This window comes from Triplophysa dalaica, chromosome 24 (assembly GCF_015846415.1).
Source record: "Triplophysa dalaica isolate WHDGS20190420 chromosome 24, ASM1584641v1, whole genome shotgun sequence".
Taxonomy (NCBI): Eukaryota; Metazoa; Chordata; class Actinopteri; order Cypriniformes; family Nemacheilidae; genus Triplophysa; species Triplophysa dalaica.
Genome location: NC_079565.1, coordinates 9802441 through 9821926, shown reverse-complemented (window position 1 = coordinate 9821926; position 19486 = coordinate 9802441). Strand labels below are relative to the sequence as shown.

Genomic DNA, 19486 nt, shown 5'->3' with positions numbered 1-19486 from the left:
TTACCTAAACACATAACAATAAATTGTAAATTCCGAAAAATTGAGTTTGAAATGGTCCTGTTTTGTTTTTTACCGTCTGCTCCCTAGTTGCCCCCCTATGTATGTAGAATGCATCAAATTGGTCACTTTTTGGGCCTTCATGACTGTTTTGGATAGTTAATTCATTGCTGTGAATTTCCAAAGCAATATGTTAAACTAATCTGTAAAAATGCCAACAAGATCTTTTTTAATAGACTGAATCTTTATTATCAAAATATGCTTGATTCTCTACTTCACAATGTAGTTGAAATGAAATAAAAATTCCACATCATTTATTAACCCTCTTGTCATTTCAAACATGTATGACTGTCTTCTGCATTGGTTTTGTGTTCATACAATAGAAATCAATGTGTACTGCCGCTGTTCGGTTACTAACTATATATCCAAATATCTTTTGTGTTCTACAGAAGAAAGAAGGCCGTACAGGTTTGAATTGACAAGAGGGTGAATAAATAATGATTATCTTCGTGTGAAATGTCCCTTTAAGAACAAACACTTGGTAACACTTTACAAACAAACAGTGTCACATGTGAAGGTAAAAGGATACATTTCAATACAAAATCATCATTTAAACTGACATTCTGCACAGCCATATAAATATATACAATATAGGAAAAAATAAACATAAAAAAGATGGTGTTTACACAGACTTATCTAGCTTTTACCATCTTCCAATCCAATGGGTTTTCACCACAGAAGTGTGCTTGTAAAATATTAGTAAAACTCAGTTGTTTAGGGACCACATATTAGGCTCTATTGAGATGTGTGTTTTCATTAACCTCATCTTCGTCCTGCTCCTCCTCCGTATCCGGTTCAGGGATAAAACCGTAACGGCGATAGACAGATCCGTCTCGGCTGCTGTAAACCACATCCGCCTCATCTCCGCTGTCGTCTGGTAACGGTACTCCATGAGGCATGGGTCGATTGTTAGGCTGTGCGGTGGCCACCCCGCTCAGCCTTTCGTAGCTCCGTCTCCAGCATAACCTCTTCTTGGCCCGGGCTTGGATCAGGCCGAACACGACCAGCGCCAGCACCACAGCTAGCAGAAGAGCGGCAGGTAAGGCCGCGGATGTGTGCTGTATCGCTTGGGACCTGCGAACCATCTCATCCTGGTTCTCATTTTGAATAGGGGCCTCAACACACAATGCTGTGAAAAAAGCAGAAGAACGAGGAAAAATGTTCAAAACATAAGAACGTTCTTAAGACAAATGAAAGGAAGCTCAATGTTTGGAAATTTCTAAAATAGAGCATCTTTGTTTTTATAAGAATAATATTACAGGCTTTTACAGTTATTATACTGTGCTACCCATGAGGTAACAGTGTCAGTAACACTATTTTATTTTAATTGACTTACCATAGTAATAACAGTACATTATACATAAATACGTAATAAACCCTTATTGTGAGCTTGCATTATAATTCGTCAAATATTATCAAACGTATTTGTGTATTATGACGTCGTAATATTTGCGACCCTCTCCAATGTCCAATGTGTCGCTAATTGTAAATGGCCATTACTTTACACTAAAGCAAAACAGCAAAATATGTTCTTACATTACACAATTTGAAGGATAAAAGAGTAAAAGTGCATTACCAGAGCCCGAATCGCAGATACAACAGTTCTTCGCACTCTCCCCAGATGGGCAGCAAGGCAAACACTGACTGTCGCTGACATGCAGAGCGAAACCCGAGTGACATGTGAGACAGCTCTGGGGTCCAGCTCCGGAACAGTGTTTACATGAGTCATCGCAGGGCTCACAAACCCCCTAACACATCAAGAAACACATGTGCAGTGAAATGATTTATTATTATTGTATATAAAATTGCTATATTAGCAAGTAAAGGTGTACATGAACATGTAGCATCCGTAATTATTGATTATAATAGATTTTTACTGTAATTATTGATATTGAATACAACACTGATATTTCGATTTGGAAGCTGATGTTGAGCTAACATTTCCTTTTCTGCCTCCACCCTAAACATGTTTGTGTACATAATATGCAAATTTATTTGTGGTTCCATCTTATTCCTTCTAATATTGTTTCAAACACAATATTTGTCAAATACTTTATTAAGTAGACAATTTAAGTTCCTTAATGTCAACACTAAACACTTAAGGCTTTATTTCTTTCTGTTCATCTCTGAGTAATACTGAGTCTATATCACAGCTCTGTCTTCACGCTTGACATTCTGTTATCCAAACTCAAGCGGCAAATCCTGGGATGCTTTAAATTCTATTGATATAATTTCTATGCTTGCAAGGCAGTTGTTGGCTGGCATTTCCTCAACCATCATTTTTAAATATTATTATTAATAATAATACTGTTTTTTACGAGCATCGGTAAACTTTTCATGTCAGGAAACCAAATTTGAAGCATTAGCATTAGAATCAAAAAGGGACAAACTAATTTAATTTAATTTGGTTTAATTCGGTTCACCGAAAAAAATGGTTCATATTGGAATAAAAAATGGAACCTTTGTAAGGTTGAAACAAAAACAATCCAGCATTGGTTAACTTATAACCTAATTTATAAATAGGGACAATAGGGAGTTTTGCTAGAATTTCGAATGAGACAAAATTGTGGGAGTTGCTTGTTTTTTCTATGCGATTTGATTGGATGTATAAAAAAAAGTAGCATACTTAAAAGTACTTAAAGTAACCTCCAGTTTTATGTTTTAAACAGCAATGGTGAAATAGAGGCAAATGTTACAGATTGCAGCTTTTATATCCGTTCATTACATTTCTGTTTCTCAGTATTTCTAATGTTACGAAGTGATGTTATACTGATTGTGATAAAGAAAACATGGTATTTGATTCATTTCAAATAATATATATCATTAATGAAATGTACCAGATTATAGCAACATGATTAAACATAACAATACGACATCATAATGCATAATCATTAGTAAACAAAATCCCGGACAAACCCCTTCATGAGTACTTACGGCCTGTGAGTAAAATCGTCTTTCTTCACAGCGAGGGTAACACACCCCATCCTTCAGGATGCTGCCCCAATCACATGTCAAACATCCTTGTGGAGTGTTATCTGCAAATAATACACGCACATGTATAAAAGTCCAATGTGGTTTCTTTAATGAGCTAATATTATGAGGTTATTTTGGAGCGCTGTTGAAATAGGGAATAGACCTGTGCAGGACTGGCAGCTGGTGTGGCACTGCGTGCACCTGTGCCCGTTCTCATAAAAGCGCTGTGGGCATTGTTCAACACACTGTCTGGTGCCCTGCAGGTCCAGCAGAGGAGGTGTGCACACCCTGCAGGTATCCGGTCCTGGACCCGTGCACTGCTCACAGGAACGATCGCACCTCTCACAACGCTCACCAGAGCTATAATATCTAAAAAAAATTAATTTGTCAAGTTTAATATGTAAAGTATCACACAGGCTCAACAAATCTCCCCTTTTGAATCTCATCGGTTGTCGCGTGTCTTGTGACCACGAGAACCAATGAGATTCAAGCGGTGAGAACATGTCACGTGTCTTTTAAACCCAAGAATCAATGAGAGCTTTCGAGCGGCCATTTTGAGTGAGAGCATTGATAAGCTTGTTCACATCCAAATTTGGCTACATTTGCTTTTTGTAGTGGGTGTCTAATCACTTCCATTACAAAGCCTGAAAAAGACTGAATTTGTATTATTATTACTTCAAATGTGTTCACCAGAAAGACGTGTACACCCAGGATGGTGTGAGGGTGAATAAATGATGGCAAAAAAAATATTTAACTTCACACGTTACAATGCTGATTCATAGCGTAGATACAATGTGTGTTAATAACTGATATCTGATCTATTTCTTTGTACGAAAGCGTTATCAATGCTATTCATCCGGACTGTCATTTAAGCAACGCCATGTTTCAACAGTTCTACAGAAATAATTATTTGCTTTTACCACCCTTTGACGCATAGAATCCTGTCTAATGTTTGCTCATCATTACAGCTCAATGAATAGCGTGTGTTGGCTTTATAATGTGGCATCGAGGTCTACAACAGCTTCCTGGTAAGATTCTTGGACTTACCGTACAGTCCCATAAAAACACCTCTTTCCAGTAATAACTTTTTCCTGGTGACTATCTAGTCTGCCTCAGAAGCAAACAGAGAATTCTTACATGTCCCATCATTTGGGACAAAGTTTGCGACTGCATGAAGCGATCTCTTACCCCGTAGGACAGTGGCTCACACAGAGATGAGAAAGCAGATGAAGGTAGCCCGGCGCGCAGCTCAGGCAGTCTCGGGAAGATGCTCCCGTGCATGATGTGCACACGTGATCGCAGGGCATACAGAAACCCAGCTCTACCCCATCTGCCTCCTCGTGGGCGCTGTAAGTGCCCGCCGGACACTTGCTCACACACGATCCGTCTGAAACACGAACACCACCAGTAAGCCGAATTGGTTAAGCAAGCAAAACTTGCACTAAGAGGCAGTAAAAGGCAAAGCCCATTTTATGAACATTTAAACCTTTTATAAAGACTTCCAACCTTACATATAATGTCTGATTCTCAACAAAAAATCTATACAAAAGGAATGAGTTGGCACTAAGATGAATATATGGCTAAAGGTCATACTGTGAAGGTAATAGGGTAGGGCACAGGTCTGGCAGTCAAAGGGCCCCGGTCCCTCGCAGGACTGGCAAAGGCTATGGCACGCCTGGCATGTGAACTGGTTGTTTTGAAGAAACGTTTTGAGGGGGCAGTCGGAATCCCCGGTGACCCCGCACATCATGGTGTTGGGGTCCAGCACCAGACCCTTTTCACACTGGAGACACTGGGTGGGATCAGGACCCTCACAATGGGCACAGGTTTGGTGACACTCTATATAGCCCAAATAATAAAGAAAACAAGAAAATAAGAAAGAACAGCAGATGATATATTTACAAAATATTTTTGAAATAGTTTGCGTGTAAGATCTATTAGGCAAAATTGCGACTTTGTTGACCCAGGATACCATAAACGCCACGTTCAGGATTCAAATGATGTGTGACTAGCATTTCACCAATAGCTGGCGTGAAATTTCTTATCTTACAAAAATGTTTAACACAAGTAGGCAAACAAGGTAGACATCCTTCCAGTTTGCATATTATTTTTACCGGGCTTTTGTATGTATTTTTACAAAACATTATAATACATCACCTTGGCATTCCTTATCAGATGAGTGGTAATATGTGCCCGCCAGACATTCCTCCAAACACGTGCCCTCGTAGAGTTTTGGGGTGAGAGGAGCGCAGGTCTCGCAGTCGTCTGAGAGAGGTCCAGAGCAGGTGGCGCAGGTGGGATGGCACTTCACGCATATGCCCTGATCCAAATCCTCAAAGTAGCCTTTCGGGCAGACGGCCTTACATTCACCATTAAGAAGCAAATAGAGAAAGCTGCATCCTGAAAGCATGATATATTTACATGAGATGCGGTTTAAGATCATGTGTTAAACGAATTTAATTGGAAGATATTGTACATTTCTATGACGCAAGCACAAGGCAACATTAGTTGAGGAAAATATTTAACTTTGTTCTTTGAAATGCTCCTTGACAAATGTCTTGTGTGGCTATATTTGTTTACATTGAAACAAAGAGGAAATTGATACACTACACGGCGGTTAAAGGTGAAACACGTCATTTAATTTCTAAACCACTTCCTTAAAGCTGCATAATTTGCACAGCATTTCCTACAAACGCCCCTGACAGCTTGATAAATCATTCAATAAAGAAATTTTAAATCATAATTATCGAGATAGTAGATGGTTTTATAATTTGACGTGTTTGCTTAATAAACTGATTTTCTAACCTTTCCAATAAGGCTGTATTTCTAAAAGTGATTGCTTTAAATATGAACATTTTGTCACTATACTCACCCTCCTAAATGTATTTGTTTTGCTGAGCACAAAGAAAGATATTTGGAAAATTGTGAGCAAACATTTCTGAGGCCATTCATTGTAGGGAAAAAACTACTATGGTAGTCAATAGTGCCCCAGTACGGTTTTGCTTCCCACATTCTTCAAAATATCTTCTTTTGTTTTCAACCGAACAATGGGGTCCAAGGACTGTTTGGTTACAAGCAATCGTCCAAATATCTTTCTCTGTGTTCATCACAACAAATAAATGTATAGATGCGAAGGTGAGTTAATGATGACATCATTTTTATTTTAGGTTCACTATCCCTTTAACACAGTTAGTTTATTTATTTAAAAAAGAACAGTCTGCAGCTTTAACCAATTGCTGCACAAACACTTGGTTAGAACAACAAATAAAAAAGCTCACTGTTGGTCGTCTTAGCTGTGTATGATGAGTCAGGATGTACAGTACAGGATGTCAATATGGGATCAGTTTGGAGCAAATCAATCTATTATCGACTAAATATCAGTCATTCAAGTTTACATAAAAAATTTATGCGCATTATATATATATATATTTGTTGATAATGAGCACCACATCATAAAATAATGATGTATGTAAATCTTTACAAAAACTATACTTTGATATGCTAAACTAGCATTAGTGAATTAAAATATAATGGAAAACACGCTAATGACGTAGTGCATCTTATCCTTTTTTGGTTAAACACACAACAATAACAGTCACTCACTTATACATGTGTCAGAACTGGTACAAGAATCGCAATGAGGAGCACAACGTTTGCACGCGCCGTCTTCCCCCACGTAACTCATGGGGGCGCAGTTCTGCCTGCACTGCCCGCTGGCCAGATGAAGGCTTTCTCTACATGAAAGACACTGCGTGCTTGTGCCATCACAGGTCAGACAGAGGTCATCGCAGGCTTCACATGTTCCCAGCTCGCTTTCGAAATAACCACTGAAACAAAATACAACAGACGCAACTTAGATTCAGTTTTCCAAGCACTGGCTTTCATAATAATGTAACTGACAGCCTCCAGTCATAGAAAGGTCACTATCAGGTTTAGTTCATCTAGGCAAATGTTGGCTTTGGATATCCCCATCAATTTACCTTAATTTAAGCTTTGTTTATTCAAACAAATCATTAACAAAGGTTTCATTTATTTATTTGAATATCTATTGTGGTTGTATCATGTCTAATGTTTATATAGTATGTGGCAGCAGGTTTAAATGTTTATAGTATGGAAATGTAAGACAGCAGCACTCACTCTGGACAGTTTGAATAGCAGCTGCCCTGGAACAGATAGAGCGGGTAGGAGTCTGTATTACAGCTCACACACTCGTCTCTGCTCTCACACGCCTCACAGTTAGCAGAACATCTCTCACATATCAGACTGCTGCTGTTCCCAAAAAAGCCCAGAGGACAGCGGTCCACGCACATTACATCCTGTGCCTCCAACATGTACCCTGAAAATAACATCACAAGAAAGAGAGTTTGAGATTTGAGAATTAAGAGATATGCATCAGCCATAATAAATCAGCCATATAATATCTGTGACATGTTTCAAAAGCACACAGTTATTAAAAAGTGTATAAAACTAGCATTTACATTATTAGCTGGCATTAGGGTTTGGATATTGGTCAAATTTAAATACAATCTACATCGACTCCTCTTCAAAAACATAAAGGGACATTTTCCACAAAGTATAAATGAGAATGTTTCATTTTGATGACATGCCAATTGATTTTTTATTTGGGTAATGTCTCAATGATGCCTTGGATAAAGAGTTCTAGTGTTCTAGATAAAGGGTCTAGTGGGTTAAACCACTGAACTGGTAAATCAAAGGTTGCTGGTTCGATCCCAGCAGCCACCACCAGTGTGTCCTTGAGCAAGACACTTTACTCCATGTTGCTCCAGGGGGATTGTCCCTGTAATAAGTGCACTGTAAGTCACTTTGGATAAAAGCGTCTGCCAAATGACTAAATGTAAATGTAAATGTGAGTTTAAGAAATATATTTTTAAAATAATTCTTGCATCAGGCAAAAAAGCAGAAACTCGATTTAGGTATAAACCTAATGCTACACAAAGGCAGGACTGGATCGATATTTTGAAGAGTATATTTATAATGGAACATTGTCAATTTCCAAGAGGACTTATTTGTTAATTCATTTAACTAAATGTATTTAGTACATAACTCCAATGGAACCTGATATTTTTGTTCTAGAATAATTATTTGTTTTGTTTTTCCCCGAGTGATGTGACCTTATTTTGTAAGTAGTTTCAGTGTTGAAACTCAAAGGGCTCCAAGGATATTATTCTCATAACTGTGTTTTGGCAAATTATTCTGTCATTAAATAAAAGTGTAAAAGTGATTTTGTCATAAATAGATATTGCTGACTGTATCCCTCTGAAATAAAAACTTAAACATAAAAAAATGAATAATTACATTTGCATTTATGCATTTGGACATTAAAATGCCTTTATCCAAGCAACTTACAAGTTGTTTATTTTTTAAACGGTCGTGTCTAATAATTTTGTGTTCCCTGATATTTAAAACACACAACTACCACCAATTGAGTTAAAAAAACTAATAATGCTGTACTGAAATTCTTGGAAAAACCTTAAAGAAAATGGTGATTTAAGGTCTGTTTATCATGTTGGAGGTAAAGGAAAGCTAACCTATACATTTACATTTAGTCATTTAGCAGACGCTTTTATCCAAAGCGACTTACAAAATATACGTTACCGGTAGCACAGGTGATGCAGTTCTGAGCTCTGGGACCGTAGCATGTCCTGCAGGATGGATCGCAATAAAGGCAGGTACGACTCTCACCTGCAGAAGTAAGAAGATGGTATATTGGTTACTGCACAAAATAAGCATTATATTAGCAATGGAATACAATTTAAGGTGTAGTAGTGTCAGGTGTCCAATAGAGGGCAGGATTACATCAATTTACAACAACATACCTTCTTAAAAATGCAAATACTTGAAGCTCTATTGACATCATCTGTTTCAACCTTTAAAAGGTAATAGCCCACATATATTTATAAAAGTACTTATATGAATTGTTTAAAGACGTGAGTTATTTAAGCAGCACACTTATCCTTTTAGCAGTATGACTGGATGTGCATTACAGAGGTGTAGTAATAAAACATGTCCAGCAGACGGAAGACTCACATCTCACATCTTGCAGTGATGTTTGCCCCTAATATTATAATTCTGTCATCCCTTATTCACCCTCTTGTCATTTCAAACCTGCATAGCTTTCTATCTTTTGCAGAACACAAAAGAAGATACTTTGAAGAACGTTGGTAGCTGGCACCAATTCACTTGCATTGCTTTTGTGTTCATACAATAGAAGTGAATGGGTGCCGCCGCTGTTCGGTGACCAACTTATCTCGAAATATATTGAAACGTGAATCAAAGTGGAAGACTCCTTTTTTACCATCAACATACTGTCCCTCAGGGCAGGTGATCACTGGACATTTTCCATACACCGGACGGCTCCAGCCAATGCATCTGTCACAATCTCTCACTCCAGGTCCATGACATGTCAAACAGGAGCTGTGACAGGGTTGACAGCGCCACGCTCTGGTGTCTTTATATGTGTCTGGTGAGCACTCTTTAACACAGCTGCCATCTGAGGAGTAGAATATGGAAAAAACCTTTAAAAGGACTCCCACAGACATCTGCTAAAATACATTTTATCTGTTTAATAGACGTCTGTACGATTAATATTGCTTTGACAAAGATTTAAACACTGGTCAGAAGACAAAAATGAGTACAAAAATGAAAGACCTTCTACGATCACATATATTAGCGACTAATATAATACATTTACGTTTCACATTTATATAAACCTACAAGGCTCTTTTTACTGTGAAGGTCTCCATTTATCTTTCTTTGTTTCTTTTCTACACGCTCTTCACATTCTACATGACTGGCCAGCCATGAAATAATGACCCAGATCATCAGAAACTGGATCCTAAACAATGCTTGGCATGGAGAGAGAAACGCAGAGAAGTGGGAGTCTGAGCTAAAACACAGGAAATATTCCTACATGGAAATATGGTGGAGCATGGAACTAGCAATGACAAGGTCATGGGGTTAACTCAGATAAAGTATAATTCATTGTATTGTATGGCCCCTTTGGTAAAAGTGTCCACTATATACAGTACATACAAAATCCTTAAGCACAAGTTTTTGCATGCATGCACATGGCCACTATGGTAATTATTTCCTATTCAAATAGTTGAGCCAGACAGACCTGCTGTGTACAACAATATCCTTTCTGTAAAGCACTTACTGTAGAGTGGGCGACCAAAAGCTTTTGGATAAATGTAAGACTTTAATTGAATCAGATAACACAAAACCATATGGGAAACAAATGATTCAGGAGTGTCTCCGAATAACCATACGTTCCATAGCTCATCACTTTTATTGAGGACGTTACATCCAAAAAGTGTCCTTATTATGAAAGGCCATTGATTTTTTGTTCTTGACATCTATACATTTCTATATGAAGCACAAGTGTCCAAATACTTTTAGGGGCCATAGTATGTTCCTACAAACCCAAGAAATTAAATATGGCTTTAGAGGTTTACATGTTATCTCTAAATACTAAAAAAACGATGAGAGTCTCTACTGTGAACTCTTCAGGCCGTGAGTAACCAGTCAAAGGGAAGTCACTAAAACAGCAATGGTTATCAGACAGGAAAATGAGCGAGAACCTTAGTGAGGTGATCAGAGGAAGCAAAGTACACACTGTTCAGGAAGTATCCAGGCTGGCATGTGAGACACAAGGCATCGCTCCGACAGTCCAGACATGGCTCTACGCAGCTCATGCACAGTCCTCTACCCCGGTCCTCATAGGTTCTCTGGGGACAGTGTTGACGACACTGGTGTCTGTATCTTAAAGAGAGATAATGGACAATGGGTTTGTCACATTTTGAGGTTGAACATTCACTTAATTGTTTAAACAGAAAACCAAAGTTTTATTTCAACACGTTTCTTGAGGAAATTATTGTTTTTTTATTATTCATGCTGAGCTGTTGAAGGAGTAAAAAGTAAAAAACTACCAGCTTATTTCTGTAATGACAGGACCAGACTTACTTAGCAATAGCTTCTCTGACAGAAGAATTAGAAACATGCATTACTCGGGTCAAAAAATCATGTAATACCGCAAATACGAACACAAAATTACTATTAATGTAATTCCTGAAGACTCTTGAAATGGGCCTACTAATGACCCCTGCGGTACACCCTAGTCTCTTCCTTATAAAAGTATACAGTCTTCTTTCCATGAGGGTTGTAGCATGAATATAGCTACAATTATATTATACCTGTTAATATAACTTTGGAGGAGGTTCTGAACAAGAATTATTTCAGACATTTACTTCATTCTAATACTCACAAACTCCTCCTGTAGGTTAAAGACTAGATTAAAGCTTATGACTCTGGGGCGGTGAGCTGTCTATGCTTTTGGAGGACAGCTGGAGCATGATCAGTAACCAGAGAACTTTACCCACCCCAGAGTAAAAAAAATGTAAAACCACAGCACACCTGCAGGAGTGTCACTGCGGTTATTCATTCATTTACGTTTTGAATTGACCTGAAACTTCAGTGAGACTCATAAGTGAAAGTGAATCTCTGGGCGTTTGAGTTTGAAATCGTCATAATTCTATCACAATAAATTATTTTGATCTAGTCTATACATGTGTAAATTATAAAGAGGAAGAACACAGCCTACCATATATTTAAAGTGATCCATTAATCTTTGTGCATTAACTGCACTGCCACGTGTGTCAACATTATAACAGATACATTGGAAAACATTTGAATACTTTATCACTCACGATTTATCACACGTATTTGTGTTTTTATAAGAATTATATCTATTGATTTAATTTCTGTTTAGGCACAGTGGCCACATTCAGGTTCAATTCTGGCCTGCAATGTGTTTCCAAAGCTATATTCTTCACCTTTTGTTCCAGAAATGTCCCATCTCACTGAACTTTATCTGTCTGATGAAGCCAAAGGTTAACTTAATAGTAATACATTTTAGTCACTGTGTGCCGTGTGTGCTATTATTCTAAAATGTCAAAAATAAAAATAAATAGGTCTGTTCAAACTTTTTATTAGTATGTGCGTTCAAACTATATAATTTTTTTTCATCAAAACCTATAAATGAATAAAAGTACATCACATATTTGCACTACGTTACAAATATAACAATAGAAATATATGAAATAATTCTCTAATATCTCAAACCAATAAGCTTGTGTAATAATTGAGACAGGGAATAAAGAATCTGTTCACTATGTAAATTGTATAACATAGTTATATAACTGGAATATTAATTGAAATTATTGTACTGAAATAAAATGGAAAATGAAATAGTGCAGTGTGTATAAAAGTTGTTTTTGTACATCTCGTATCAAATTAATCTGCTTCACAAACAAGCCTAAAGGCTTTTTTGGTTAATACAGTATGTATAGTATCGAATTTATCATTTATCAAATTTTCTATGAAGACCCAAATACATTTTGTCAAGAGTTGTTAAACACACATCTTACTGTAGTTAAGCGTCTGATAGGCATGGTCGATCAAGTGTTCTGCGTGAGACACAGAGGTGCCTTTACTTTGGAACTCAACACTTAACCAAGATGTTTGAGCGAGACAACAGACAACAGCTGCCATGGCAACAAGCGCAAGCACCATGAAAGCATGAGGAATGTTCGGGGGGATTAACATTGCTCTTTTCCTCTCTAAGTGGACATTCATTACTCAAAAACTCCAAAACCAGCCCCTGGTCCAACTACGTTCATCAGCTTTAATTTAGCGAGAAGGAGCTCAAATTAGTGAGGAGAGAGAGTGAGAGAGGGTCAAGAGAGGACATACAGAGATAGTTGAGGGGTGAGCTCATAAGAGGTGCCTCTATGTCGAACAGCGTGGATCTCAGGTAACCGGGATTGAGACTTAACTAAATATGAAATCTGATGCACACCACAGCCTGAGGTGATATCGCACAATCGTTCCTCTGTTCTCAACACGCTGTCTCTGCATGAAGCTTCGAAAGACTGCATGACGCTTAAGAACAAAGAGGAACAAACATGGAAACTTACAGGTAGTAGCCATCCATACAGCTGTTGCAAACCTCCGAGTCATCTGTTGGGGGCAGAAAACAACTGATGTCATGCTAACAAGTAAATTAAATGCGATTGCATGATTTTGATGATAAAGGCAAAATCTTGAGAGCATTTTATTAAACAATACTGTTTTTCTGTAAACATTATATGTATTTTTAGTGTTTCAGATAAATAAATCTATTAGATTGCATGAGCTTTAAAGGTGTGTGTTATTTACCTGTGGAGCATGTTTTACAGCCGATACCACAGTCTAAACATTCTCGAGTATCTGGGTCTTGAACTTGACCTGTGATTCAAGCACACACCACATCAGATAAAGAGCATAATTTATGTTTTCATGAATGTTTATTAAAAGTTGCATAAATAGCATTATATATAATTGTTTCATTTGTTAAATATTACATATTTAACAGATGAGGGAATGCATTTTTATAAAATCTTGCACTCACCAACTCCACACAGGATTGTCAGACAGACCCCAATTTGAAGCTTGTAGCCTTCCCTGCATTTGGCACACACATTAGTGTCGACACAGATCTCACAGTTGGGCATACATGGGAGGCAGGTGTACTGGTCCCGGTCCGGATAAAATTCGCGTGGGCAGTGGAGTCTGCAGTGACCTTGATATAAGAAGCGCTCCTTGCCATCCTCATCTGGAATCATCCACAAAATCTACTTAAAGGAACAGTTTGCCAAAAATTGAAAATTCTGTCTTATTTACTCACCCTCAAATTGTTCCAAATCCGATTTTTTTATTTTTTCTGATGAACACAGAAATATATTTGGAATAATAATCCAGTTCTGGACCACTATTGACTACCATAGCAGTAAAATGTATGTTATATATATATATTATATAACACAAAAGAAGATATTTTGAAGAATGTAGGAAAGCAAACAGTTCTAGGGCACTATTTATTTTTCCTACAATCGTAGTCAATGTGGCCAAGACCAGTTTAGTTACAAACGTACGTCAAAATATCTTTCATCGAGTTCATCACAACAAAGAAATTTACACATATTTGGAGCAACTCGAGGTTGAAGAGAATTTTCATTTTTGGGTGAACTGTCCCTTTAACATACATGCGTCTTTGTTGGAGTATCAAGATTACGGTATTATTGTTAATATTATCATGTGTTGCATTAACACAATACAATACAAAAATTCACATTTATTGATATGACAGATATTGTCAATATTGCAACACTCCTATATGAGACCATTATTTCTTTTTTATTGATGTCATATTAATGCAAATAATCAAAAAAATGCCTATAAGTGTTTGATTTGTTTTGATTTTGGGGTAAAATCTAACCCATAAATATTTTCCTGACAGGTACCAACTGCATCAAATATGTACTGGAAGACATAAACAAACATTTATTTTTCTGCACTTACAAAACACCAACAGAAGAAACCAATATCTCCTCATCTGCTTGTGTCTATCACATTCCCTCTTTAAATAGAAACACAAGCGGGGATCTGACAGGTTATGCCAAGTCTTGGACATGTAGACAAGGGCTACAGAGAGTGAATGGGACCTTCTGGCAGTGTAGTATTTATCTCACACTGGTAGAAGCATGAGGTCGACAACCTCCCCCATCAAATCAACTCACAGAGAGAGATTTTAGAGTTACAGCACTTTTTCTTTGAGATGGCTGAAAAGGAGGGACGGCAACCACGAACGCCTGCTAAACAGAATTCAATGGAACAGCTCGGTTTCCTGAAGACATTCTGACATTATTTACTATCCCTTATACATTAGGCTGCTGTTTCAGTGATCTGTAAAGAAACGTTTCTGAATCTTATAATAAAAAGTTCATTTTGATTCCTTGATTTAGTTTTTTTATTGATTTGAATCAGTTACTGATTCAGTAACTGAATTACAGAATATGTTTTTTGAACGACATGAGCATGCATAATGATTTGACACAATGAAGAATAAAGTGCCTCATTAAGTCAGTAAGTAACTACTGTCAGAAGTATCAGATAACATTAGTTATTTTTTAACTATCAAACCCGAACCCTTTTTGAACCTTATCATATTTCACAATGTAGGAAGGGTCTCACCTTTTTCTCTTCTGAGCTTCAAAAGATAAACAACTTTAATATTTAATAGTACTATTAAAGGTCCAGTGTATGAAATTAAGCGACATCTAGCGGTGAGGTTGCAAATTCCACCCAACGGCTCACCCCACCTTTGCAAAGCACTACAGTGCCTGACACAGAACTAAGATGTGGTCACGTTTTCGATTCTTTGCCGAACATATTGAGAAACGTACTCCGTAGAGCAGTATGTCCGTTTAGGGCTACCGTAGAAACAACATGGCGGATTCCATGTAAGGGGACCCGCAGTGTATGTTGATAGAAATAGAACATTCTGAGGTAATAAAAACATAACAATTCATTATATTAGGTCTTTATACACATCTGAAGACATAGTTATGCATGATATATTGCATTTCTGTCAATACATCCTCCAAAGAATTACACTTTGGCCCTTTAAATGATCTAAATATATGCAGCGTGGGTCAGTGCTGAAGAACAGTATGACATTGCCTTAAAGCGGACCTAACAAGAAGGGTTTCTGCCAATCTCATATTAATCTTGAGTACCTATAGAGTAGTATTGCATACGTCATATCTTTTGAAGACTATTTAGTTTGATCAGATTTATAAAAGATAGATACAGCTGTACGATTACTTCTGATACAGCGCGTGTGGGGGGAGGCTGAACTTAAGCACATTGTCAACAATGCTTCATGTCCGGCATCTTTTAAACTGCTGGGACAGCTCCATATATCGGTTTCAAATGATCTCCAAATCCAGCGTATGTCCATCGTTTATATGACATTCATCACCCAAATGCAGTGAAAAAACAAACACCTGAACTTCGCGTACATATGCTCTCTCTCTCGCTCCTGCACACAAGTGAAAGTGACGCCTGCCCATGCTCCTTCTACTGCTCTCCATGCTGCCATTGTCCAATAAGGGACTAAGAAAATGTTCGAAAAAAACTTTCCGAAACCAGTACAATCGCGGGGGGAGTGTTTAGATCACAGAAATACTACGTAATACGCACAACTTGTTAAGCATGAGAAGACAGTACGTTTAACATTGTAACACCCCTTTAAGGTTTTGCCATAATTAAAAGTATTTAAGACACTTTCATGTTTGGGGTCAATAAACATACTCTCTTTGAGGTAGGGTGATCTTTTGTCACTTTGATAAATAGGCAGAGCTGCTGTATTATCTCACTGCAGCAGCTGTGCATAGAGAAATGGGAGGTTTGCCTTTACAATTGTCTCCTGGAAAAGCCCTTTGTGAACCTGCACAATGCTACCAGATAGTTGCACCACTTCATGACCAAACCAGCCCAAGCTTAAAAAAAATGAAAGCATCTGTTTTGAAGTCATGTTTTATATGACAACAACACACTAACGCAGTATCGAGGCAATGAATAATGAATTTTACAGTCCATGTAAAATAACATACTGAATACTAAAAAATAATTAAAGCATCGCAATAAGGCACATAAATCCACATATTATGATTATACGGAGATTATTTTTTATCTTCACAAAAAATCTAACAAGATTTTTTTAATCTATCTTTAGTTTTGAAGTACATTTTCTTGGCACAGAAAAGACATAACAGCGCTTACTGCGCATGCGCATTGTTAGCGGCTCTCTCTTGACTCAAACTTTCCCCATAGGCACCTGTTTGATTCAATAGATATTTCAGTATTTAACAAACGTTATCTAATAAAGATGAGACATCACTTACCTAAACCACAAGCCGTGCACTCGAATAACTCATGACCATCACACTCCGCGCAGGTGGGATGACATAAAACGCACTGATTTTTCAGCAGGAACTGTCCGCTGGGACAAGACGGCAGCGCAGATTTTGCGTAAATAAAACCGAAAGAGCAGAAAACAATAAACAGCGTCAAATCAGCGTTCATCGTTAGCGGTGTTGTGGAGCGCGTCTAGTCGTAATGCACAGAAAGTCCATTCAACGAAGTGGGTCAGTCCTGCGCTGCCAATGACAAAGAGCCGTCTAAATAACAAAACTTGCCCGACAAGTTGCTTGTAATGGGATTGGGCAACAGTCCTCTGGGGTCCACCCATTTCTGTGGTCTATTTCACATTTGACACAAGAATAATCAAAGAAAACTGTATGCACTAGAGTAAAATACTATGGTATGCATGAAATTAATGAATATGAGAGGAAGTTTTCAACCTTCATTTAAACTTTCTGACATTGTATCACAAAATGGATTTGTTTGTTTGTGTAATAAACAAACTAAGGCCTATCTGCCAATTTAAAAAGTAAAAAAATATATTGGCATCTGCAAATAAATTGTGTTTGACCTCTTCTTGTAACAAACTACAAACTGGTGATAAAATCACTTTCCTTCAATTACACATACAGTAGCATCCACTTTAAAATTGAACAGTCTCCAAATACATATTGACTATTTGCATGTATTCTATTGGTTTAAAAATAATACATTATAGCTTCTCATTCTCATCAAATGCTTTTCACATTTGTGGCGAAATTGCTCCAGATCCACACAACAAAATTTTAGCCATAGAAAAAATCATTTTAGATTTTTATATTAAACCTTCATGCATTTATTTTTAACCTTATTTGCAGCATTTTAGCTCTACATATAAGACCTAGGCTAGTTTAGGTATATTTCCTGTTTTAAATAGTGTAAATTCCAGCACTTATGCAGATTGCTGCGTTTGGCCACCATGGGCCATTCCGAAGTAATCATCCCTATGCCCTACTCCCTTCGAAGAGCAAGCTCTTGCTGTATAAACTATAGATGGGAAAACTCAATTGTATTTCTTAATCTGTCCGTTTGAAATTTACTTGGCAATAAAAATAAGGTCATCTTCTTTTTATTTGAAGTGACGTTTTGTAGGGTGTCCCCTTCCCTGAGGGCCCTTCGGAGGCCAGTATCCCGTTTAAACCCACTCAACTGCAATCATTTTGATGTAGGCTTTATGTACTTTATTGACTGTAAGTAATAATTTCCGAGTTCTGCATAAGGTAATACATTGTTTTTAAAAAAAATCAATGACAAAGGACAGTATGACAACATGATGGATAAGTTAGAAGCAGTAAGTGAAGTCTTGCGCCACCTGCTGGACCTCTGATGAAAGCATTTTTCAACCTCAGTCATCCATTCAATTTTATGTCATTGGTTTTGCGTTTTGGCGTTTGTTAAAAGCTTGCCATAATGCTCTGTACAGACCCAGCTGATATAAATAAAGACTTTTTGTTTCTTTTTGTGTCTATTTTACAGATTACCGCATTGGTGAATGAGCAGCATGGATGAGTCACAGTCCTACCCTGTTTGAACCTATAGCTAAATTATGTTATGCTATTTTTTTCTAAATGAGGTTTTACAAGAATGTAATGACAATATATGTTTTATAGTATTTAAACTAACATTAAGCATCTTTTAACTATATCATCACCAGATGGCGGTAGAGTATACTGTATGGGTTAACCTAACTACAGAAAATTGCAAGTGTTTTTCTTATTCTTCCATTCTTTTATATTCCTAAATTTAATGCTCAAATAAATGTAAGATATTTATGTGCCCAAAGAATACAAAATAACATTAAAATAACATTTACAGAGCAAGACAAACACGATAGATTATGTGATGACATAATATATTTATAAGAATTGTGGTAAAATAGCATAATGAATGTCCCACTATTATGATTTATCATATTATGATGATAAATCGTTAAATCAACCAAAAAAAAGCAATCGAAGATTTTTTTTCGATTTAAAAATATCTAACGTGAGGGGAAATGTTAATTCAAATGTGTTGAACATTTGAGTGAGCACAAAGCGCCATCTTCTGGTCGTACTCGTAAACATCACCCACCATTGATCAGTTTCTGTCTTTAATCAACAATTTTGATAATTCGTTTATTTTCCATAAAAATAAACATAAAAAAATAACTTGAAACAATTTATTTCTGTCGTATATATATATATATGAAGAGTTTGGTCCCAAAATGAGATAAGAAAAAATATGTAATTTTTTTATATATATTGGATATTGTTGACTAACAGCACTGAGCTTTGGTGTGTCGTCTCACTTTTTCCAACAATATTGCAGCAGCAGAGAAAAATTACCTCCGAGCAAAGTGGAAAAAACAATGTTTCCAAATTGATAGTTACTTCAGAGGAGAGGATTAGCCAATCAAATTTGTTTACTGGCATTTTGATAAAAGTCCATTGTAATGAAAAGTCTAAAGGGAAATCGTAATCAAGACTTTTCTGGGAAATTCTGGAGGATTTTTCTGGGAAAGTGAATAGAGCCTTTTTATTAGACAGGATTATTATTTTTTTGTCGATTTTAGTTTCTGTTTCTTGTTTTAGAACAGGATTTAAGATACAAA

The 19486-nt window shown here is 37.0% G+C and overlaps 1 protein-coding gene across 1 annotated transcript; it reads right to left on the bottom strand.

Annotated features, from left to right (window-relative positions):
- Positions 1-239: 239 nt before the first annotated feature.
- Positions 240-17122, bottom strand: LOC130414629 (proprotein convertase subtilisin/kexin type 5). The gene is made up of 16 exons (XM_056740644.1): positions 16836-17122; positions 13499-13702; positions 13267-13335; positions 13026-13068; positions 10667-10812; positions 9347-9541; positions 8647-8733; positions 7168-7366; positions 6634-6857; positions 5188-5430; positions 4624-4869; positions 4219-4417; positions 3194-3399; positions 2992-3092; positions 1634-1805; positions 240-1186 (listed from the first exon to the last, which is right to left on the bottom strand). Exons 1-16 carry the CDS (start codon positions 17014-17016, stop codon positions 786-788), a joined length of 2916 nt encoding a protein of 971 aa, XP_056596622.1. The 5' UTR covers positions 17017-17122; the 3' UTR covers positions 240-785.
- Positions 17123-19486: the final 2364 nt, after the last annotated feature.